This window comes from Lutjanus erythropterus, chromosome 3 (assembly GCF_056507025.1).
Source record: "Lutjanus erythropterus isolate fLutEry1 chromosome 3, fLutEry1.hap2, whole genome shotgun sequence".
NCBI classification, from domain to species: domain Eukaryota; kingdom Metazoa; phylum Chordata; class Actinopteri; order Lutjaniformes; family Lutjanidae; genus Lutjanus; species Lutjanus erythropterus.
Window position 1 is genome coordinate 47,219,350 of NC_139319.1, and position 26,622 is coordinate 47,245,971.

Genomic DNA, 26,622 nt, shown 5'->3' on the forward strand with positions numbered 1-26,622 from the left:
GGCTACATGCTGATAATTTTAAGCCCTGGCCCTGTGAAACCACCAAGTCCCTGAAGTTGGGGCCCAAAGTACATTTTTGATTGCCCAAATGTAAACTTGTGTAAATACAAAACAGAAAAGTCAATTTAACATAACTTACCAAAGCCTTCCTTAGCTTCCTCACACTTATGTTAGTCCATGTGTCCATTTTTCCTATGAATTGTGACATGGTGTTTCCTGAAGGCCTTGTTTCCAATGAAAAGTGCAAATATGTCTTGAGATATGTCATATTCTAGCCACTTAAACTCCTACTTCCATCCACTCCAACATTTTTGTTGCTGTTTCGTTTTTTCATAGCCCACTTTTTTGTGTTTCTTGTTCTTGTTCTTCTTCTTCTTATGCTTAGTTAAACCCAGAGTTCAGCAGCGTCAGCATATTCATTGCATCCAGTTTTGAGTGCTGCTTGCTGTTTTTGTAGAATGTTGAACTAAAAGGGCACAAAGGAATCGGGATGTTTTTGGAACTGTAACTCAGGGTATAGGCTCGCAGTATTGGGATAAATCTTGGTGGCCACAGTTCCTTACATGGACTATTTTGTAGCCACTGGTGATAAGGGGTTGATTATCCAAATCAACTATTCAATTTGACTTTCTGTTTTAAGGTCATGATTCTACTACTTAGTCTTGATTTGTAAAGGTCAACCAATTATTGGTTTTATGCCCTGACAACTGCAGTAGCTACAGTCTTGGTTGAAACTGAGTTATAACTAAAAGTGAACTTTGTGGGAGCTGTTTTATCTATCTTGGAAAATGGTTTAAAGATTGCAGTTACTACAAAATGTGGCTGGTGAAAAAACTTTAAAGCCATTTTTCTCAATTTTACTCTTTGCATAGCTACTGAAGTTAGGTTTTGTAGGGCTGTAGTTTCCTATTTTCAAATTCTTCAAGACAGTGTACATTGTGTCAAGTGTGATATTGGGTGGCAGTGCTTCAGTTCATAAGGACTTGGCTTGGGGACTAGAGGATAACCAGTTCCAGCTCTGACCAAAAAGTATGGAGTGGCCTGGTAGCTGGGGAGGTACCAGTTCACCTCCTTGGCACTGTCAAGGTGCCCTTAAGCAAGGCACCAAATCCCCAACTGCCTGGGACACCTGTTTCTGAGAAGCATCCATTGCTCTACCACCTCTCCCACATATTGCATGTGCATGTGTTTTTATAAGCCTGTGTGTGTAAAATAATTAACAATGGAGTAAAAAAAAGTCAAATTTTCTCCAAGGGGGACTGATAATATAGTAGTATATCCTTCTTTTTCATTTTCTTCTTCTATTAAACAGCTGTTAAGCTACAGGGCATTGTCTTTAAATTTTAGCTTTTTCTTGTGACACATGCCAGATGCTGCAAGTAGGCGGAGGAGAGAAAAAGAATATTTTGATTCAATTATTGACATTGAAAAGCTCATTTGAATCGATTAGCGATTTAGTACTGAAACTGTGACACCCCTTGTCATGTTGACAGTTGAACCCTGCTTTTTGATTTTGCACCTGATGGTGTGTATTGTTGGCAGCCTCAGGGTAGAATCAGCAAATTTTCTCATCAAGGCCCGGCCATGTTACCTGCGCCTATGTTTCACATAAGCACCACCAATAAGACCGTTTGGCTTCAATCAGCTGTTGTGTAAATAGACATTAGCAGCTGTTTAATATGCAGCAATTATTTATAGTCCAGGATTTCCATGCATTTGCATATGAGTGCTTAATCAAGTAAGACTTTCCATCTATGGTCGCACTTGAAATGACGGAGTCCTGCACTAAGTGAATGGGATCAGGCCTGTTCATGCACACTGTCCATTGAGCTGGAATGATTCAAAGCACATTACATCTGTCATGCTTTACAAAGCGCCCATCACTTTAAACAGAGTGGAAAGATAATATAGTGAAGCCTATCACACGCCCCGTTGAAAATAATTAATCCAGCACACATGCGTTAGGAAACAGATGAGAGAGGTAATGCACAATAAACCGTGTAGAGTGCTCATTTGTTGTTTGGCAAATTTGTTACCTGACACTGTATGAGTGGGTGGTGTGCGTCTGTGTTTATGTGCACAGAGGCTGGGGTGTGTATGAACTTGCACCTGAGGACTCATTTGTATGCTAGTGTGCATCTAGAACATGTCTATGCGTGTAGGTGTGTACCCAAATGTAGTCATTCAAAAAGTCCTGTTTGTCAGTGCTTGCGTTGTGTATGTGTGTGCTGTCTGTGTGTGTTTTCTGTGCGTCTGTCCATAACTTTGTATTTGTCCCTGACGCCTGCGCGGTGGTTCATGTTGTGATCAGCCCATCCTAGGAGTCTGTGGACGCTCCAAACTAAAGCACAGACAGGTGTGACATATTAGAAATTTGGTCCCGACTCGCATAAGCAGACCACAAAACAATGAATATCCATCCATAACAAATAGCAAAACAGAGAAAGAGAGGGGTGAGACAGGGAGATTGAGAGTGAAGAAGAAGGGAAGGGGGGTAAAAAAAAAAAAGAGGATTTTTCCATTTCAACGGATCAACGACTTTCCAATTTTAACACAATTCTCATTTGGAATTCAGACCGGAATGCAGTAAGATATTAATTTGAGGAAATCAACAGAGAAATTGGGTCACCTGTGAGCTATTCATTTCACGCTGCCAAAACAAATAAGCAATTTAAAAGAGAGAGCAAGAGAGAGGGAGTGAAGTGATGGGAAAGAGAATAAAAAGAAAATTATGTAAGTGCAAGAGATATAATGAATGAGGGAGGGAGAACGGAAGGAAAAGTTGGTTTACAGTGTGAGTGAGATGACAATGCAAACCACTGGTTCCCTAGTTTCACTTGCAGTGGTAAAATTCCCTCTGGGTGCCTTTCCAGTGGACAAAATGTGGTAAAATGCCTTCTAGGGGTGCCTTTTCAGGGGACAACATATAGTGAAGTGCCCTCAGGGTGCCCTTTAAGTGGACAGAATGTGGTAAAGTGCACTCAATGGTGCCCTTGCAGTCGACAACATGTAGTAAAGTGCCTTCTAGGGTGCCCTTTAAGTTAACAAAATGTGGTGAAGTGCCCTTTGGGGTACCGTTTTAGTGGACAAAATGTGGTAAAGAGCCCTTTAGGGTGCTCTTTCAGTTGACAAAATGTGTAAAGTGCCCTTGAGGGTGCTCTTCCAGTGGAGAAAACATGACAAAATTTCCTCTAAGGACCCCTTCCAGTGGAGATAATGTGTTGTAGTGCCATATAGTCTTCCCTACATGCTAGAAAATTATTAAAAGGTTAAACACTTTGTCCCTGTGTATTCCTATTACAGAGGTGTTGTGGTTGTTGTCACATAACAAAGCAATTTTAATCAAATCTAACTGTTTCACCAGAAGTGTGTGACAACTTTCTCTGTACAGATAGTGTCCTGCCCCTCAGACAGCCACCACTGGTGCAGACTAATATCCACAGTAGAAGAAAAGAGAAACATGTTCGGGGAGGATGGGGGACAGACAAAGAGACTGCGAGATGTTAGATTGAGTTTGGAGCTTAATGAAAATGGCAGACATGGGGTTTGCATTCATTGCAACACACATCCACTGAATGTAAACTAATGTGGCTGTGTGCAGCTCAATCAGACTCTAAAGAAGAGAGCAGAGGTCAGGGTCATGGTTGAATTCTGCTCATTTAGGTTGAGAATAATTGCCTTTTTTGTGAACACACACACATACACACATAGACCTACTATTGGAAACAAGCAAAAACTCACAAGCAGGATGCTGTTTTGAATAGATTATGCAAATGAAATGCAGAGTATGTGTGACTGGCAGAAGAGAGGGAGTCAAGTGTGCACTGTGAGGGTTGATACAGGCTAAGGCAGTATTGGTTCTATAGATTAATGCAGTATTGACTGGTGCCCATGGGGTGTGGGCAGGGGCTGCAGGGGAGATAAAGAAAGCAGAGAGCATGTGTGTGGGAGTGTAGAAACTGAAGGTGTATCAGGCAGCATCCACAGTACTACCCCCAGTGTTTTAAAACCAAAACGATCTCTGTCCACTGTAAAACAGAAAGCAGTCAGATAACAGGACACCAGGATAAAATGATGAAGCAGGGGAATGTGACTATTCTTCACATAATCCTCTTAAATGATGCTATTTTTATTAAAATGTTGTCAATGGGATCCTGTTTTTTGTCTCTTTTTTCCACCATTATATTTTTCGATGTCTGTTTGAGTCAAAACACTGCTAAACACACTAACAGCGGGAAACTATTGAACATAAATGCAAGCTGAGCACACAAGTGTGTTGGAAAATTGATTTTCTTTTTCTTTTTTACATAAACATAACAATGTTATTCTAAATGTTTCAAGACACAGGTTTTTCTTCACAAAATAGTTTATTTAATAGCCCCTTTAGTGTCTGAAAGACTGCCTGAGGCTGTAAGCCTTTCACAATGTGGAGGACTCTTACAAATGATGTGTGTGAGTGGGTCATTAAATTCCTGCTCCAGTCAGTGGGGGCACTGCTGAGTGTGGGCACTCACACACTTTCAGGTCCCCCCCCCCCCCCAAAAAAAAGATAAATAAATAAATAAATCACCAGAAGGGTTTAAGTATGATTTTAGCATGATTTAAAACATGACCCTGAAGGTACCTATAAAATGTCCTGTTGCCTCGGAGGTCCCCTGTTGGTGGATGTGTAATGACCCCAATGTCCCCCCGTTGGATAAGGCAAGGCAAGGCAAGGCAATTTTATTTATATAGCACCATTCATACACAAGGCAATTCAAGGTGCTTTACAGAACTTGAAAATGCATTAAAATAGAAACAATAAAAGAGCATTAAAATTGCATTTGAGATAATTAAAAACAAAAGCTAAAAGCAGGACAATAAATAGTTTAAAACATTACAGAAATGCATATAAGGAAAGAAGAAAACATAAAACAAAAGTGGCAGTAGACAAATATAAAAACAATAGCTACAGATTATCCTAAAAATATGTAATGTATCCACTTCACTGGTAGGCTGCAGTAAACAGTAATGTTTTAAGACCTGATTTAAATAAGCCGACAGTTTCAGCTGACCTCAGGTGTTCTGGAAGTTTGTTCCACAGGTGGGGAGCACAGAAACTAAAGGCTGCTTCACCTTGTTTGGTTCTGATACGGGGAACACTGAGTAAACCTGTTCCAGATGATCTGAGGGGTCTTGGTGCTTCATAACGTATAAGCAAATCAGAGATATATTTAGGCCCGAGACCATTTAGTGCTTTGTAGACAAGTAACAAGATTTTAAAGTCTATCCTTTGACACACAGGAAGCCAGTGTAGTGATTTAAGCACTGGTGTAATGTGCTCGACTCTCTTGGTGTTGGTGAGGATTCTGGCAGCAGCGTTCTGGACGAGCTGCAGTTGTCTGATTGATTTTTTACTCAGACCTGTGAAGACACCGTTACAATAGTCCAGCCTGCTGAAAATGAAAGCATGGACAAGTTTTTCTGTATCTTCCCCAGACAGAAATCCTTTAATTCTTGCTATGTTTTTAAGGTGGTAGTAGGCTGATTTAGTAATTGTCTTTATGTGACTGGTGAAATTTAGGTCTGAGTCCAGAATGCCTCAGGATAGGTACACAAGTGCACACACACATACTCGACTGAAGTTGGGATAGTCCAGATTCATTACCAGTTTTCCAGAGTCTTCACTCATCATTCAGGTAATACAATGTGAATGCTAAATTTGTAAGTAGCTCGGTTGGCTCCATTAGCTTCATTATCCGTGTTGTGGTGTCTAAGTGGTGGCTGTCAGCGGCTCAAAACCTGTTGGAATCAGGCCCAGGCAGTCCAAGTGTAGTGCAGAACTGTAGGTTAATTGGAATGGATGAATGTCTCTTTTTGTAGTAGTAATGTAGCCTTTGTATACATGGATGTGTTTGTGAGAGTGTGAGAAATATACAATTTGCATTTGTCTTAACCATCTGTCTCCCTTTTCCTCTCTCCTTAGGACAGTCCATTGATCCTCCAGTCAGACAGAAATGTGACTGTCAATGCAAGGAATGACCAAGGACAACTGACCGGTCAGCTTACCGTTGGTAAGACCTGCAAACACACTAACACACACACAGACACACAATACAAAGTCCAAAGTCCACACGCACTACATTAGCAGTAAACATTTTCTTTCGAAAAGAACCTTCAAACCAGATCATTTTTCTACAACAGTCAGTTATATTGTTAATGTTTGTGCTTGAATTCTTAAATGTCTTTTACCTCCTTCTGTTTACCAAACTAAATGTTATCTGTTTCCATTAGTGTATCTCACTGAGAATGACAGCTGCGCAGTTTTTTCGACTAAATCATTTTTCCAAGTTCTTATTAGATTAGTGAGGGCCCAGTGTCCTACACAAGATGTCACTCTGAGGACATATGACATATTTTATGACAAATTCTTTTTGTAAACATGAGTGAAACAATTTTTAACAAATATGTAAAACCTGTAAATACTTGCTGCCTGTGTTCTGAGACTGATTCCTCTGCAGCGGCCCTGGTTTGATCCCTACCTTTGGTCAACTGCTGCATGTCATCCCCTCTTTCTGTCCCCCACTTTCCTGTCCACTTCCTCAGTTACATAACATCAAAGAGACACAAAACCTCAAAGAATAATTGAAAAATAAACGAAAATCAGAGTGTACTTCACAGCTTTATGAAATTTTCTTTTAAAATCCAGAACTCTTCTCTCTTTTTCCTGTGCAGTTTGGCATTATCACCTCTTTGGCTGGACTTAATCATTTCTATGCTTGTAAAAAAGTAAAATAAAAACAAGCTTGCTGATGTGGTCAGAAACATTTTTAGATTTGATTTGTGATTTAATGAGCCACAAAATGCTACCAGTGTGTGCCTGGGTGGTGGAAATGTGGTTGCTTATGGAAATTAAACATGACATGCATCAAATTCCCTCTCAGTCTGTTACAGCCTTTCACTGGTTTCTCCATGAAAACATTTGCAAATTCAGACTTAATTTATTTGATTCTCACCTGATGCCCGGAATACTGAAAGAAGCAGATGTTGTAAAATTAAAGGACTTTGAATTACCATTAAAATTATAATTATAATGAAAAAAAAACAGTTAAAATTGTCCTATTAGAGTCCTTTATTCATCAGAATAACTTTAGAACATACATGGAAAACATGCTTGATCTTCATCAGTTAACTGATTTTTTCTTTGCATGTTCTTGTCTTTGCATTGTTTCTATGACATTTTTCGATGCTTCTTTGAAAACTGAATTTGGTTATTTAGGTCATATAGCTCCAAAATTATTTCACTGTACATGCTGCAATAATAGATACAAATTATATCAATGAATCCCTCTGTGATTTGTCTATTTATTATGTAGTTTGAGCCCTCTTTTTCTCAGAGAACTTTAATGAGTCTATTTTGAACATATTCAAGCATAGATTCATTTATATTCATTCTCCATTTGAGGACAGATAGAATGAGAATGCTTGCAAGTTTCTGTCTTTGATGTACCTTTATGATAATCATTTATAAACATCTTTATCCTTTCATTTAGTAATCTGAATTATATATACTTCTCTTTCAAACCAGTGTCACAGCAAAATGTGTAATAGCTACAAAGCTACAAAGCTACAAAGGTATTTGGCTTTTTTGGTCAGTACATTCACAGAAACAGAAGATTTTTCCTATCATGTATTCTCTGAGCTGATTGGTGGTTGTACATCACCAGAACCTTACCTGTTGTTTAAAAATGGCCACTTCTGCTGTTCTGGATCTGGCTGATGATGGCCTGAGCTGAAATGTGTATGTGTTTTTTGTTTTGCTTTTGTTCCCCATATTAATAAGTCAGTGAGTGCTGGTACTTCTTATGCTTCTGATTCTTACTTTGACCGTGCACACAACACATCAATCAAGATCTGGAGCTGTGCACACTGCTACTTTTTATCTACATAAGTTGCCATCTTAAATTGAGCAAGTTACTTAGTTCTTTTGGTTTTGTTAGAAATGAATTTATCATCCTCCAGACCTGACTTTTAAGTGTATGCTGGTGACGTCAGAATTCAGGATGTTTCAGAGACAGACAAGATCGTTGTGGTAGCATTTAAAGTATGACAGGTGAGGTGAGTGATACTTTGAGGTAGAAGGCTCCTTTTCACTGCCTTTCTCGTTTGATGTGAATACAGCATGTAGATATTCATCTCCTGCAGGCTGGCTGGGCACTTCTACTGTCTTTATACGCACACGCACAGTCATTTCACTTTCTGACACTCAGAACATTTGAAATCCCTGACAGCTCACCTCCTGCTGTTAAAACTCCCTAAAGCTGCTTTCCTCACCAGGAAAAAGCACTTTAATGCTTATGTGTGTCAAAGAGAGCGTGCGCCTGCGTGCCTATCTCGCAGTCAGCAAAATCAGTCTGTTTTAAAACTAGACGACCAGACAGCCGACAGCAGCTGACTTGGTCAGGCTGCTGTGGGCCGACATGAGGGGGCTGCGTGACCTAACTTGTGCAGGTCTTGAACTTACACTTGCACATAAATACTGCATCACATCATACTGATACGCTCCGTCACGCTCATGCACACAGAATACACACAAGCCACATTCTCACACACCCACACGGTGGACACGGCTTTGGGTCAAGATTCCCCAGACACAGGGAATTGGTAGAATTGGGATTATTCCAGTCTTTTGGAAAAAATATATTCTTTAAGGATTTATATGTATGAAATATATGTAATGTATTAAATGTTTTGGTTTACTTTTTTAATTTCTAAACTGTGCCAAAAAACAAACAAAATATTGGCCCTTTAAAGTTCCCCAGATTTGTCAACACTGTCACATTTTACAAAACCATGATTCAATCAGGCATAAAAAGGGTTAGCTGTGCCCCAAGTCCCCCTGTCTAATTTCCTGGTTAAACACTAGAACTATTGAAATACTATAATTGCTACTAAACTCTACTAAATGTCATTTTTGTCAAGTCATATTGAGCCTCTATTGAGGTTTTCAAATGGTGCTTCAAAAATGTCTGTTCTCAAACAAAATCCTCAGTTTCAATAATTCATTGATTTACATGGAGCACTAAGACAATGCAGTTAGCCTACATAATATTATCTTTTTATACAGGCAGTTTTGTTAGATAAAAATGTGTTGATAAATTTGGAAATGATTACAGCTATCTATTTTGCACTTTACAGCCCTCTGGAGGTATTGGAAATGTTTAGATCACACGAGGCACAATAATTCCTATGCATAATTCCTATTCCATCTAATTCTACTAATACCTACCAATAATAATAGTGTAGCCCCTCTTTATCTGAAACTATGCAAAGATACTGACAAGAATACATACCAGAAAAAAAAGAAAGAAAGAAGAAACTCAGCATCATCAAGGCTCTTTTTGACATTTTATTCTGATCTTAGTTTTGCAACAGTGTTAAAAGCAACTAGAAAAAAGTTCCTAGGCAATGGTTACACTGTTTTTAACAGCATGAATGAAATGACAGTGTTTAAAATTCAGGAAACATGACTTTTATGACCAATCAAAGTAGAAAAAACTTTTTTGTGTTTTGTAATTGTAATAAAATAACAATGTTAGAATTAAATAATACTTTAAAAACAAACTGACTAGTCTTTTAAAAAGGCAGGAACACCACTCAAGCACTGGTAAACTTTCTGTTTTTTGATAAATTCATGAGATAAAGTTGTTGTCAGATGTGTCTCAACCATATCATGTCAACTCTGTACCCTTCTACATCAAAGCCAAATAAGAATAATGGTTTAAAAATGTGTATTTTGATAAACATTAACAGAACTCTGAGCAACTTTAAAAATAAAATGACTACTCGGGCTGTAAGTAACAATTATTTTAATTTTCAATTAATTTTAGGTTCATTTTCTCCATTAATTTATTAGCTGTTGTAATAAAAGTGTAAAAAAAAATGTCAGTGAGTGTTTCTCAAAGCCCAAGAGGATGTCTGCCAATGTCTTATTTTGTCCACAACCCAAAGATATTCAGTTTACTGACACAGAGTAGTACTGACAAAAAAACAGACAATATTCAAGAATAGAATAATCAGAATAATCAATTCAAACTCAAACCAATTAATTGAGTATCAAAATTGTTGGCAATTAATTTAATAATCAATTAATCATTGCAGCTCTAATGGCTACTCACCATGACTATGCTGTGAAATGAAAAAATGCAACATTTTGTTAAATGTCAGCTCCATCAGATTTTCCATCTTGCACAGTTGATGTCCGCATGTAATAAACAAAATGAATAACACCAGGGCTGGCCTCCTATAAGGTTTAATAGCCAAGAGTTTGATCTTCTACAATATATTTTCCAGCATAACTGAAAAGTGAAAATCTAAACATCCTCAAAATACAGTTTTATTCCAGTTCTCAAGAATTAGTAGCATTCAATCTCACACAGACACACAGGCACACTTAAGACCTCAGCAGCTGGCTGACGGGATGGAATAGGACAGAATGAATCCCCTCGAGGAGCTTCTTCTATTGGGCAGTGGAGATCCCTCAGCCTCCTCCTGCCACCACCTCCTGTTGTCTCCGTGCTGACTCAGCAGTGCATTTAACACACAGACACACAAACAAACACCACTCACACCGTCCCTCTTGCTCCTCTTTTTTTTTTTTTCTCTCAACATCTTCACGGGGGTACTCAGGAATCCTGAAAGCGAGACAGTTACTTCTCCTCACCAGACACTTGGACATGGGAAGCAGGAAAGTTCCACCTCAGTAAACCTCCTCATTAGTATTCATGTCTGAGACTCGCAGAGGAACAGCTCGCTCCAGCTCATACAAGATGAACAGGATCATCACGGCCAGTGGTATGGAAAGGTGAAATGCCCACAAACGTTTGGACTATTACATTAACATAGAAGACACAGGTGTTCTGACACCTTATTACATACTGGATAGTAAAATAGGTACTAATTTGAGCTGCACAGGTCTGGAGTTGAAGAAAGAGACAAAGAGCTCGGTGCTGCTGTGGTTGAATCACTGCTTCTGGGGCCAAAATGAAGACAAGATACTATCTTAAAGTTTTTTATAAGGTCAGTTTGAGTTATTGATTGATATAAATGATGAGACATAGGTCACCAAAATATGAGCTTGGACAGTACATTGCTCTTTTTATGTGAGGTGCTTGACATTTCTTTTGCATGTCAGCATCAAGAGGAAACTGATGGATGTTGGACTTTTTTTAAAAACTTTTATAGCCAGAAAATCCTGCAGGATGATGTCAGTAAACTACCCTGAGCATTCTGGTATTTTCCAGGCTGCTCAGTAAACGATGTCAGGGCTCAACAACTGGAATTGCCAGCTTGCCCAGGACAAGTAAAATCTAGCAATTCACTTGGCAGATTATTGTTTAATTATTTAAGTACTTTTTCATGAGAAAATGCTGTTTTCAGCCTCTCTGATATGGAGATTTTATGCTTTTTTTTTCCGTTTATCACAATATTAAACTGAATATCTTTGGTTTTTGGACTGACAAAACAAGACATTTATAGACGTTCTGACATTTTAAAGACATTGCAGGTTAGACATGACAAATAATTTAAGTCTTTGTTGTTATTTGATAATCACTAATTAATAAGATAATTTTTATAGGGGCAAGTAAAAATTGACTTTGGGCAAGTAGATTTCTGACTCACTTTCCTGACTGGGCAAACAAAAACAAAAGTTGAGTTAATGGATGTGTGAATAGTTGTTGAATCAATAAGTCTTTGCCACCCTGATAGTCAGCACTGGAAATGCTAGTTGGTTAACGATTTTACTAATATATAATTGGGGTTAATTGTTGCCTCTAAGATATGCCACCCACCACTAGATGGCACTGCAGCTGTGGCCAGTGGCTGCTCCCCTCTCCCCTCATTAATGGCTGGATGATTTGATCTAGACCAGGGGTATTCAACTAAAATTCAAAGAGGTCCAGTTAGAGAAAATTTCCTAAAGCAAAGGTCCAAAACATCATAATGTCTAACTTGTGTTATGAGAGTGATATATACTGAAGTAGTTTCGTAGTTGTATCAACTTCTACAATGTCAAACTCATTTTGGTTCAGGAGCCACATACAGACCAATTTGATCTCAAGTGGGTCGAACCAGTAAAATTAAAGCATAATCTATCAGTTATTCTGGCGATTAATCGAGTAATCAGATAAGAAATATTGCGTGTCCTGCATTTTTTTTCTATTACATTACTTTTGCTTTATTTAAGAACAAAAATACTCAGTAACTTTACTTTTACTGTAGATTTACTTTTACTGTATTTACTTTACTTTTTACTTTTTTTTTCTAAGTACAAAGGTAAAAGTAAAGGTAGTAATGTTTTGTTCACATGTTAAAATCACAACATTTTTCTTCTGGAGCAGGACAGACGCTCCCAGACCCCCAGAGGACAGGGGACTAGTTTACCAACATGTCACCTTTTTCTCCTCTTATGAGTTTGCAGGTCTGTATTTAGTCATCAAAAATAATGACAAGAATACCATTAAAGTACAACAACAGCAATAAAAATGTTGATTTTTCAAAAAAGGAAACAATAACATACAAGATTTTTAAATTGTAATTAGGTATTTTTACAGTGTGGTATTAGTGTGTTAGAGTGTTTTTTCCATCACAGCAGGTCAGTGATCAGTGTTTCAGTGACTCTCTGTGGATCAGTGAATAGTGTTTTATTTATGGCGGCCCGCCACATTAAAAACATCGACACCACGATATGATTTTCTATTTTTGAAGCTGCACACCTTTTTCGGTTGTGTCTAGAAGGTAACTCTTTATTTGCGCAACTCTCGCGAGATTTGTGTTTGTTATTTCAACTAAAATAATCAAACTCACGCGATCTTTCGCGGGTCTAGGGTTCCCTTCTAGACACGACCCTCTCTGTGTCTCTGTCAAACTACAGACAGCAGACTGTCTGTAAACAGCACGATGTTAAACTCTGCAGTGTTTCACACAAAGACTTTATTTGTGTGGACACCCAGGTTTGGTTTGTCACCAACTTCATCATTTTTATTTTTTAATCAGTCCGAGATGACGACGGTATCAGTGATTGATTAGTGATCAGTCTGCCCTCCTCTCCTCCCTCACCTGTTCACTCTGCTGTGAGAAGGTCTGAAAGTTTCTCACAGAGAAACACAGACTCTCCTGTTTCACGTATAGGCCTCTTTATACAGTTGTTTAATTTTATAAGTGCATCTTGTTGGTGTCGATGTCATTAACCATCACGTTAGTTTCTGTTGTAATAAACTCCGTCATTAACAACAGTCTCCTCCACACGCAGCTTGTCTGCAGTTGGTCTGTGTGTTTCCTGATCAGATAAACCAGCGGCGGAAAGACTAGAAAAGTTGTGCCAGTTAAAATAGAAGCGTCCCGTTAAAATTTAAAATCTATTAATAATTTATTAGTTATAGGTCCGGGTCCGAATAGGATGGCGTGTGGGTCCAGACTCAGACCGCGGTCTGCCAGTTAGGGACCCCTGATCTACAGAATGAAAATAAGGTTGTATGTAGGCTGGGTCTTAATATGCTAAATTTTGGAGGGGACTGTTTTTTTGTTATGTTTAACACTATCAGTTAATACATTTTGCTCAGTTTTAACTGTTTTCTGACTATTTTTTCCCTTTAGACTAGTTGACTAGTCCGAGTTAAATTTTTTCTTTCATCGTCAGGAAATTATTCACTAGTAACTTGCGCAAGTAGTCATCCAGTTAATTAACATGTTACGCAGCCGCCAACCACTAGATGGGGCTGCAACTCTGACAAAACTGACGCAGTTACACAGTATTTTGCAAATGTAAATAAAGTTGTGTGCAGGCTGTGTCAGAATAAACTGGCATATAACCACTTGACCAGAGAAGAGTGTGACCATATTCAGTGCAGGCGTGTGGATGTTAACTTACAAGGAGAGCAGGCTGTCAGTCCTAGCACTGCTAAAGTTATGATATGCATTGTTTACCTGCGGCTGCTGTGATCCTGTTGATGTGTTCAGTGAGTTGTTATATTTTGTATGATAATCTACAATGTTCATAGCACAAATTTCAGCTACAGTTAAAGTACAGTTTGGTCCCTTAAGGATGTGGTAAACAACTTCAAATGGCTGTTAATACTTGCAATATTTTTTGGACAATGATTCACATAATTAATTAATAAATTGTGCTCATTTTTGAAGTGTTTTATTACTTTTAGAATGGTCGACTAGTGTTCAACTAGTCTAAATTAGAATTCAAGTCATAATCGACGGAATTTTGCCAGAAAAAGTGAATTTTTTTTTTTTTTTATCTTTTTGCTCTCCATTGTGATGATAAAAAAAACGACTTGTTTAGGGAGTGCTCACACCCTGCCATACTCAATTTAATATCATGAGATAGATAAAAAAAAAAAACACACACACTCTCCTCTACATTTACTTTGTGTCCCCCTGAGGGCCCATCTTCCGACAGAGAGGGTCTGAGTACATGTGTTGGCCTTGGGCTTCCCATCTCAGTTTTATTGCTCTCTCTTTCCCTCTTTCTTTCACCCACCCATCCCTGCTCTTCCTCTCCATCCACCCCATCGCTGTCAGCTCGTTACTATGAGTGAGAACCTGTCATCTTTGTCTTCTGGATAGCCGCCCATAAAGATGATGGGTGAACTTGGAGTTTTGAAGCCGTACCCTTTCACCCGCCTAGCTGATGATGTCTCAGCATTAGAGGCGGTGCAGTGATGTTGAAATGGAAAACACAGTGTGCAGTGGGATTATCGTCTTGAGGTGAAAGATGTCCCTCACAGACCCTTTCCCCAGCAGCCATTTTGACATGAAATAGTCAGATAAACACAAGTGATACTAATTAAGGTTCTGTTTCATTCAGGTGGCATGCTGGCTCACTGGAAAGGCTCTGCTACGCTAAATGGAACAGTGTAAAATATATCCAGAATTTTACTTCAGAATGTTTGAAAATGAACTGACACTGACAAAAGAATATGAAGAAGTAACAGTTATGATGTTATGTTGCAGACGTCTATGTACATATTGTGTTGGAGAGATCTTACTGAAGTTAGCATACTAACTAGCTAGCTCCGGTCCATCCTGTCTAGTAATACCACTTTGTCCTGCAAAAGTTTGCTCCATTCACAAGCACTCTGAGCTTATATATTCTAATAAATAAATTTACAAATAAATTCACAAAATGTTAAGAAAGTAAATATTTAGTTTTGTGGACTAAAAAAGTAAACTAAAAAGTAAACTCGACCTTCAGTCTGCAAGAGGGTGACCAGATAATGACTGAATTTTTATTTTTTGAGTGAACTATCCCTTTAAGAAGAGCTAAACTAAATAAATAAATAGCTAAAATAGCACACATAACTGATAACACACAGTCATATTTCTTACATTTTCCTGGAGACACACAGTCCATGTGCTTTACCTGGCACTTGGTATTGTATTTATTATTCAAATTTCAACTGAGGGTGCAAAATATGAAACGGTTGTTTGCCCTGTGTCCTCAATCCAGTCCTGCTTTTACTTAAGTTAAAGATCTGAGTACTTCTTCTATTGCTGCCTGTTTATTGTTCATTGAAATAGAATATACTCATTTAGTTGCACCAAATTACATACCGTAACTGCGCATTTTTATTTCATTTTCAGGCTACGTACTTATTGCCAAGGATATCTATTGTAAGGCCTGGGCAATATAGTTGAAAAACTTATCACAACAGTAAAGTTTCATGTCAGCTGACATGAATATTGTAGAGATGACTACTGGTGCTTTCACAAAATATTAATCCAATGGGATTTTTTTGATAATCATCAGTGATGTGGATATAATGAAGTAGGCAAAGTTCAGAAAATTAGATCTCTTTACTGTTTGCAACCTTTAAAACCACGAAAAGACAACACTTATGCCAAATCATGATATGGAAAATCTGTCCCGATACCTACATATAGTGTCATGTTACTGTGGCAGAAAAATTATATGTACTTGTACTTTGTATGAACCGCCTGATATGAGGGAGGTTTTCTCACAGAACTGTTTCTTATCCGAGGATTGTTTAATAAGGAATAACCCGTTTTCCCGTCCTTGACCACACAGTTGCTTTTCCTGTATGGGACTGATGAGTTCTGTCCTCCCTCAACAGGTGGACAACTTTTATCTTCAGTACCTGTACACACATCCTGACTCAGCCTCCTTTTGTCTCTTTTGCCCTGTAAAATGAAAGCGTGTTCTTGACTCACTATCAGCGACTTTTACACTACATCCCTGTGTGACTGTACTGATCCTTTGAAAATAAAGGCACACACACAATGACCAAAATTGTCTTTGTGGTGTTTCAATAAGACTTTGCAGATTTTCCACCACATTATGATACAATGAAATATCGATATAGTGCCCAGCCCTATCTATTCTATCTAGTCATTCATATTTATGACCATTTGTATGTTAAATATCTAAAAAGAAACTATTATAAAACAGTAACTATGTTAAAGTGACTGGTATTTTTCTTTACACAATGTGAATAACTGCAGATGAATTATACTTCATACACAGATTATTTACCAGCCTATTTCACGTTAACATGGCTGCTGTGAAAAGGTCTAAGAAAACATTAAAAAAATGCAAAATACTGTTACGAAATAACAGGAACCTCACAATCACAACTTGTACTCATAAGTAGTAGTAGCAGCTGCACATACAATGTTCTCTGACGATTCAGGTCGATATCCAAAACACCGGTTATTAGAAATCCACAACTTAAAGCCTGTTTTAATCTATAGTAAAGAAAACAAAAATACAGTTATAAAAAAGGCTGTTTAAACATGAGCCGGCTGTGCACTTGGAATACCACAGAACATAATATTGACAAGTTCTTAAACTGTCCAGCTCAATCATCGCTCACTGTTTGTTTCCCATTCCCAGCCTCTTTACCTGTGTGTCTGTGTCTTGGCAAAGCTCGCAGTCATTACAGCCTGTGTGAGCGCTGTGTTTATGTTCTGGCTGTCTTATTGACTTTTCATTTCTCTAAGTGCATGGTGCTGATAATGAATGCTCTTTCTCCCCAAGCAGGAGAGGTATGGGTGGCACTCATTACCCCTGTGCGAGTGTGCGTGTGTTATTTTATGGGGGCAGTTTAAAAAAAGCTGCAGAAGCCAAATTCAGAAGAGTAAGGACAAGTGTTTTGTGAGGAGGTGTAGTCACACATGCATGTGTGTTTGAAAAGATTTTGGGGGAGTGAGAGGACAGCGAGAATGGGTCATTCACTCATACGGTACCTGCCGTAAAAAACAACTTTAAAAGTGACTTTCAGGGCCAAACTTTTCCCTCTCTCCCTTTTTCATCCTCTGTTCCACACTCTCACTCGTCTTTCTCCTGCCCTTTTCCTTCTCTCTGCTCTTTGCTCCCTCTCTCATCCTCTCTTCCTCTCTTCTGTTGTGTCATTTTTACCTTTCTCTCCCCCCTTTTTTTTTAATCATGCATGGACCTCATCTCTTATTAAACCAATGAATTCCCCGTTGACCTTGTTACCTTCTCCTTAACTCAGGCTTACATTTATCACTTCATTATCTTTACCCTCTTACACTAATTATGTTCCCTTTTATCTGGGTGGAATCACTCACCGCGATTCTCTGGCATTTGGCTGATGCACCTCAGAAAGTGGATTATCAAAGCAGCAAAATTAGGAGACTGAAAGCAAAGGCTATAAGAAGTAATAGATGGTTAATGATTTGTGGTAAACGTGGAGTGAATTCCCCAAGAGAAAGTCAAATTCTGTTATGCATTATTGTAGATAAGACTGTATGAGTAGATTTTATGGCTGTAGTAATGTCAGAATATATGGACCATTGTACCAAACTGGTGCAAACTGCTGTCCCACAACCAAAAATCACATTTAAAAAGCGTGCCGACCCAAAATAATATTTGAGATAGCAGTAAACTTAATATATATAAGATCATCATTTGTAGGGTGCTTTGAATTGGAAAGTGGCTGTGCCGAACCCTAACCCCTAAATTTCAACTCAGTGTCCGTAATGTCAGAATACTGCATATGGGCCATTGAACCAAATTGGTGCAAACTGCTGTTCCAGAACCAAAAACCAAATTTAAAAAGCATTTAAGTGTGCAAATCTTACATGTTCACTAAATCCTCCTGTTAACTATTGTAATACAAAATAATATTTGAGACAGCAATAAGCTTAATATATATATAAGATCATCTTTTGTAGGGTACTTTGAATTGGGAGACAGCAGTCCTGAACCCTAACCACTAAATTTCAACCCATGAAAATGATACTAAAAGGATTTCTACATTTTTTCTTTTTTTTTTTTAATAAGATTTTTTGAATAGTACATTTATTTTGTTTGGGGTTTTTTATAATAATGAATCTATGTAAAAAATGTTATGCCACAATTTGCTGTCACTTTCGAAATAATGTAAATTTGAGTCCAAGCCTGAAGTAACTTTAAGAAACATCTATTTTCACTATCGAACACCTATTTAGGCAAACTTGTTAGGGTGTTATTGCAAAACAAATGTAGTTTTTATGTGTGTGCAGCTGTTTAGAACTGTGTAACTAACTGTTGTCAAAATGATCTTAAGTTGTCACAACCAAAACATGATGATGTTTCAGTTGTGACAGCACTGTTTTGGTAGTGACAAAGGGAAACAGGTAATCCTTTATTGAGGGGAAATAAACTATTTTAGCGCAGTTATGCAAATTAGAAGTGTTTTTGTATAATCTCTGTGCCATTTAAAATTCTGTAATGTCACAAATACCAGCTGAAATATAACACTTCTAAAATGGTAACTACCAAAACGTCATTACGTCTCAGTAGTGACATGATTGTTTTGGTAGTAACAAAAGAACCCTTAATCCTATATTTCAGGTAAATAAGAAAAAGTAGCCCAGTTTTGCCAAACAAAATTATTTCAGTATAAACTCCATGTCATTTACAATTCTGTAATGTGATATTGTTTGAATACCAGCTGAAAAATTGTCACTGTAGAAACAGTCACTACCTTCAGTTCTGGCATCGATGTTTTGGTAGTGAAAATGTGTAATCCTTAATTTCAGAGAAATAAACAAAATTTTAGACCAATATTGTCAGTCAGAAGTATTTTCGTATAAACTTCATGTCATTGTCACTTTACCGAAACAGCCACTACTGAAACACAGGATGTTAGTCAAAAATAAAATATATTAAATTATCAACTAAGATATTTTTATAGTGTTTAGTTCAGTGTAAATCAGTGTGATCACTCTTATGCTCTTCATAAAGAAAAATTGGATTTAAAGTACAATGAATCTAAAAAATCATGCTTAGAAAATTGTGAAAATTATAATTTTTTAATTAAAAAAAAATGTTAAAATATCTTTACAATACAGATGTTTGCATAATTTTAGTAGGTCAGTAGTGACAGATTTTGGGAGTTCTGAAACAACAACAACAACAAAAAAAGAAAACAGTGTCACCTTCAGGCAACTGTACAGTTAATAAAAATATGTACGTTTGGTGTTACACAGTTTATATCATACAAATTTCTGGGAAAACGACACTTTTATTCTAAGATATTTACCACTGACTTTGGATCAGTTCTATAGAATGGCTCATATAGAATTTAATCATATTTAGTTTTCACTCATTCTGAGAAACATGCCGTCGCTCCGGCAGTTAAACCGTTGAATGTCGGCTAAAATTGGTTTCTGATTAGTGTGCAGTGAGCACTTGCAAAGCCTTGCATAAAATTCAATTGTTCCATTACAAACAGTCTAATTATGAATCTACATCTTTGCAAATCCCCCTCTGAGAAACAAATGATGTACACAACAATCATATTTCGCAGTGATCACAATTTCAGCTAGACTGAGATCTTTCTGGCTTGATTTGGCTGGCTGAGAAACACAGAGATGCTAAGTAGTCTAATTTTATCTCTCCCTCATCCAATCAGCGGAGCTCAGACAGCACGTCTTCCTCATTTTATACTGCCTCTCTATGATCAAATCAATGGTTCTAATGAGGCAATTAAAAATACATAGAGCTGAGCATTAACAAACTGGAATACACTTAAGGGGCCATCAAGGACTCAATAAAGGCATGGATTTATTACCATTGTTGTCATTTATCCTTATGATTGCACTTTAATTGCACAAAGGCCTAATTGTCTGCATGCTGGTTTGGCTGCAATATGGCAAATATTGTTTTCACAGCTTGTTCATACGTGTTGGTATCTTCGCCGTAAGGACTGGATTTAATGGACCATATGAAGTCACCCTTCTGCACCAGCGAGCTATAGGCTTCTTACTGTTTGCAGATGGCTGGACACAATAATAAAATGACAGATATATAGTGCCTCAACCATGAGAGTGCTCTCCTTGCTTCTGGTATTGCAGGCATATACAATAAAGGAATAAACTGTGATGTTTTTTTTATTATACTAATAAGGCAGAGACTATTTCTATTTTTTTCTTTCAAACCATTTCCATCTGCCTTACAAGTGTCTATCTTTGGAAGTGTCCTAATGATGTCTCACATACTCTCTGTTCCACTGTAATAAGCGAGATAGAGTCATAGACGAAATGACAGTATGACAATACACTGAAGTGCAATTGAATATAGTAGATTCACACTGAGTAAAAAGACTTCTAAAAGGCTATAACATTTTTTTTTTCTTTAGACAATTGTTTGTGTTATTGGATTGCATTATATTCTGAGCTGTACTTTATATTTTGTCCAGCATCTGTAGCTGCATCACATTATGGGGGCTGGAAAATGTTTTATCTGTTGATAATGTAGGCCTATTTAATGGAACATTGTAAAAAGCCCCAACATTATTTTACTGTTTATGCATTGGAAGGAGTTATACGACCGTGAACAATAACCATCTGTTTTTTCTGTGTTGAATAAAAGGACATTAAAACATAAGAAAAATGCTGCTCGATGACATAAGTCAAGTAAAAAAAACGATGAGGGACGCTTTATGTGTGTTTATGAGCATGGACTGTTTATTGCAAGGATAGCAGAAAATTGTTTGTCATAAAGCAACAGTGTGCTGTCAGACTCTCTTACCATCCAGCTGCACATCTGTTCAAAATCACCTTGTCAGGGAGAAAAGTTGTTTTATAATGCCAGCATTGTGTAATTCTTGTATTTGCAACCATCCAAGCAAAAACTTTCCTCCTGTGGCAGCCAATCACATACAATATTGGTTAGTATGATAAAATGTACTAGATGTGATAAAATGTTCAAGTCAAGCTTGATGACCAAACAGAAGTTCACAACCAGCCATTGTGCAAGCTGATTAAAAGTTTTCTGCGGGACGCACATTAATAATCACTGGTGGAGTGATTATTAGGGAAGCAATTGCCCTCTAAGTCGCCATGAAGGTTGATAAAACATGATTAAGTGCCCATCAGAGTGCCCCTTCAGTGGAAAAAACACAATAAAGTGCCCTCTAGTGAGTTTTTCCAGTAGACAAAACATGATAAAGTACCCTCTAGGTTGCCTTTCCAGAGGACAAAATGTGGTAAAGTGCCTCATAAGATGCCTTTCCAGTGGACAAAATTTGATAAAGTGCCTCATAAAATGCATTTCCAGTGGACAAAAATGATAAAGTGCCTTCTTGGCTGCCCTTCCAGAGAACAAAATGTGGTTAAGTGCCTTACAGGTGGCCCTTCCAGTGGACAAAATTTGATAAAATGTTCTCTAGAGTGTCCTTTCAGTGGACAAAATGTGATAAAGTGCATCCGGATGTTTGTCACACAGCTACATACAGTTGGTGCCCTTATTTGATTTTTTTTGCTCCTGCCCCTTGCAAATCCTGTGTCTGCCACTGCTAATGATGAACAATAGTACATTTTTCCGCATTGTCTGTGGTAAAACAAATGAATAATGCAGAATGCATCATGCTTTAAGATTCTTCCACAAGGTCAAAGCAATGACTCAGTTTTCCTTTAGGCATGTTTGGAAAGCAAACATTAAAACTGTGCATTAAAAAAAAAAAAAGTTTGAATGCCTGAGCTCTTCTAGACTTGCATTCAGTTTTGAGAATCACTACAACCCCTGAGGCACTGCTGACATTTCAGGTTTACATTTTAAACACCAAGCTGACACTGTTATCCAGGTGTACTTTCAATACTTGCAAACAGTGGAATGTGTTAAATAAATCTCTGCTAGTTGCATGAGTTATAAAAGAATGCAAGGAACATTCATGTAAGTTAAGTCAGACGTCATTTATGCTCTGCAAAAACCATTTAATGTGAGCAGTACGCTGCCTAAAAGCAGGCACTGTAAGTTGGCACTAGGCTTTTATTGCAAACATAAAAGGTCAATTAATAAAATGTCTCAGTTAGGGCTCACTAACTCATATTTAAATGCAAGATTATTATCTCTCGCAGCTTGCATTTGCCATGACTTCAGGATATTAATGTAATTATGTTCATGGAGGCATGTAAGTCACTAGAACGCCGTAAAGATCAGATACACCGCAGGCCATGAGTTCTTCCACTTTTCCAACAAAGGGAACAACTCCGGATTGCCTACGGTGCATGTGACTGGGAAACTTTTGTCATTTTTTGATGTCTTGTTCCTTGGTTATGTGACATAGCAGGATGATTGGGTCTGGGACTGGGGCTTGAATGTCACAAAGACTGACAGGGAAATCAACTGAGGAACATTCTTCCTTTTCGGTCCGATCAGCCTCGGTGCCCCATGAGTGACGTGTCATAATGTGCATCACTTGGCAAACTTTGAAAGTTAGCAGCCCAACAACTGTTTCCATTCATTTATCTGTTTATTTCTTGCTTTTTCATATTGTTGCAAGAAATTAAAAACAAAAGCCTATTTCACCTGTTTCAGACCTAATTTTGAACCAAATCAGATGGACTAAGCACAAACCCTAATTTCAACATATTGAGCTACATTTAGACCAATTCAAATGGATGAAACAGCCTAAATTTCAGTATCTATTTTTGGGCTACATTTGAATCAAATGAGATGGACTAAACACACCCCGATCTTCAACATTTATTTTTGGGCTAAATTTGCATCATACTAGACTGAGTAAACCCAGCTAAAACCATTTTCATGGTCTATTTTTGGGATAGGTTTACACCAAATTAGACAGACTAAACATTGATCAAATGTCAACTTATATTTGTGGGCTAAATTTGGGCCAAATCAGATGGATTTAACACAGCCCAAATTTTCAATGTCTATTTTTGGGCTACATTTGGACCAAATCGGAAAGACTAAGCACAGCCCAAAATCTCAGTGTCTCTTAATGGACTAAATGTGAACCAGATTCACAGGCTAAACACAGCCCTAAATTTCAGAGTCTCGTTTTGGGCAAAATTTGGATCAAATCAGGCAGACAATAAGTGAGATAGAGTAATCAAATTTTCAATTTATTTTGGGGCTAAGTACAGGCCATGATTGATGACCAGTTTTACCTCAAAAGACAGTGTTGAAATGACATATGGTGCTTGGTATGGTCGTTGTTTTTCTTAGTCTGTTCATAAAGCAGTCGCATTCCCCCAAGACAGATTTTTTTCAGGCTTAGCTCCATCTTAAGCTTAGCTGGTCAGCGTTAGAATCTGGTAATGTAATGCAATTTTTTTTTCTCCATGTTTCCTTTTAGTATAGGCTTTCATAATTGTGTACCGTGGAGTACACAACTGCAGCTCATGTCAAATTTATCAATGTGACACAGGCTGCAGTTATTTTTTACTTCAAATACAGAGCTCAGACCTTTCAACGGGCTAAAGTGCAGTGCCGTATATGCACAGTAGTCAGTCCACATTTGGCTTTTAAATACTCAAGAAAAATGCATGTTCTTGCTTTAGGCTACTGTTGTATATTATTCATGGTCTTGAACCCAAGACGGCACAATTTCAAGGTGAGATCTGCAAAAACCTGACTTAAATGTAACAGGGGAGATCGGCAGCAGTAAGATCAGTATACCTATAGACACTGAGACTGCTCTCGATGCACAGGTGGTCTCTAATGTGCTGCCAGAGGTTGTCATAGCTTTCCTTATGTTCTATTGGCTTTAAGTTCAATATTTTATTCTTTATGCTACACAGTATGTGTAATATTATCTGCTCTGTTGCCATGAACATCTTGGTTCTCTTTTTATGCCTCTGCCTTTGAATGTTACTTTTGACAACAGTTTTTCATTTAGTTGCAGTCTAAATGTGATGTGATGTTAAGGCAGGCGTGCATTATCTGGGAAACATCACATTTTTTTCATTTACATGGGGATGAAATTAATACCAAATGAGGTTAAAGTTTTGCCAAATGAGTTGGTGTCTGTTTATGAGTTGTAAGAAATCATAATCTTTTAGACGGAGTAGAGTGAGCTTGTCTTCACTAAGCTAGCTGGATTTATAAATGCTTTTAAGATGAAGGTGTTCACCTGAACAGAGCCAATGATTTTGTCTTGTCTTAAGTCCTCAGGGCATAATGACCAGAGATTTCAACATCATTTTAGTTGTGAAGATTTTCTTAAATTAACGTTGTTGTCATAATTATTGTTACTAGGTGTAAGCTGGGAGGGGATCATCAGATTGCTTACGTGTGTGTGCGTGTGTGTGTGTGCGTGTGTGTGTGTGTGTGTGTGTGTGTGTGTGTGTGTGTGTGTGTGTGTGTGTGATTGCTGGGCCTAGGCTTGTCCACAGCTAATCTCAAATACTACTGGACCGATCAGTCTGATTTTCTGTATGCTAAAGGACCTCTGTGTTTCAGAATTCTTGACAAACCTTGAAAGCCAAACCATTTTTTATGACTTTTATACCTTTAGGGTTTTATAGTAGATGGCATTAAGTTTTCAAGACATCCCATTCTTGTGAACATGATATTTCAAGAATTCTTTGAGTAAATTTCTTCAAACTTGACACAAATGTTCACTTGAACTCAAAGACTAAGAGATTTTACAGATTAAAGTTTCAAAGGTCACAGCGATGTCAATAAACACAAGCTTTCACACACTAATTATGACAAAATTATAAAAAATATTTAATAGGATAAAATATTGAGGTGATGACATTTTAAATCCAAAAGGTCAGTCTAAGAGAAGGCAACTTCCATTTTTGCCAAAAATACATTTAATCCCTTTTATTAAATTCATTCAGAGTTACAGGTCAATATAGTGGTTCCTTCAAAGTCTTCACAACATATATGAGTCTGGACAGACATGGATTTAAACTGTAATTTTTCTTCTTAGTGGAGGCATAAAACTGCAGTGATTCTATTTTTTGACTGCTGTGTTTTATATGACCATTGACAGCTGACTTCTCGCTCTTCTTAACCGGCCGCTAGAGGGCGAAAGTGATCAACAGCTGCTTTCAGTTTGAAATCTTGTTTCAGCTCGGGACAATGTTTATGGGGTTCATGGTAATGTTGGCAGATCTTTATAAATCTCTGCTGTTTGCATTCGGAGGTTGTGGTGGCATTGCAGTAGGTACTTCACCGCTTGTTGCCTGGTGGAGATCTGCACTCTCCTGAGTGCGCTGTCCTAGTTTAGTCAAGAAATAAATGGACGTCAGCGAACACTTCCCGTCAACATTTTTGTTGACAAATTAACACTGCTGCTTCTTTATTGTGAATTTAGCTCAGATTGTTTGTAAATCTGATGTAATTCAGTCTAATTACATAAGCTCTGAGTTGTCTAAATAAAGCAGCTTCTGTCTGCTTAAGCAAGACATTTAATAATATGCTCTGCTTTATGAATCCCGCTTGAACAGAACTATCTCAAAACTATAAGGGTAATATGATGTAATGTGATGTTTATGCATTAACACAAAAACCTGATCATCATCACAACAGTCTGCATGCAGGCATGTTCACCATGATGACTATGCTGCTCATTATTATCTTGACAAAGGAACAACACGTAACCATTCAATGAAGAGAAAAAGGATGATGACAGATTAATTGAAAAATTATGCATTGGATGTACAATACAGGACTGATTTGAATCACATCAACTCTTTTATTAAGGTTCCCTTTAAAGAAAATCTTCAGTTGATTCTCAGCTGAGTGCAAAAGGGAGGGAAAGATAATTAAATGAAATGAAATTTAGTTTACTGAAGTGAAGGTTTCCTGTTTTCATTTAAAGTAGGCCCCAAGCCAGCAATATTGCTAATTGTGTTAACACCGACAGTAGTTGTTTGGTTGTGTTTGGGGCTTTTGAATTCCAGAAGAATATGTGGAGCTTCGCCCGTCTTTTCATCTGCACCTTCCACCATTTCATCTTCCCTCCATCCCACATTCCTCACTCCAGAGATCAGCTTGATTAATGCAGACGACAAACCACACTCATTTATCTCTCCCTCTGTCTCTTTCTCTCCTCCCTTACTATATTAATGACTGTAATCAACTCTAAATAAATAATTTGTGTCCCTCAGTGCATGAATCTCACCCTCCCACCTGTGGCAAATTCAAAAGTTGCATTAAAAAGTGCTTTGCGATGCATTTTTTCCTTTTCCCCCCAGTATTTCCCTCTCCTCCCTTTCACATCATTTTGCTCATTTATCTTTGTCTGTTTCTTTTGAGAGACACCTTGAGGAGATTAAAGGTGTGCCGTGGTGCAGCAGTGGGCCTGTCTCTCTCTTTGACTGGTGGAAACACAACAACGCGGTGAC

The 26,622-nt window shown here is 37.8% G+C and overlaps 1 protein-coding gene across 1 annotated transcript in view; it reads left to right on the top strand.

Annotated features, from left to right (window-relative positions):
• The window catches only part of sgcz (sarcoglycan zeta), a 320,919-nt gene that overhangs the window by 164,384 nt on the left and 129,913 nt on the right, over positions 1 to 26,622 (top strand). The window contains exon 3 of the mRNA XM_084711049.1: positions 5,966 to 6,053. Coding sequence (XP_084567175.1) covers positions 5,966 to 6,053 — 88 coding nt within the window. The remainder of the gene's footprint in view (positions 1 to 5,965; positions 6,054 to 26,622) is intronic.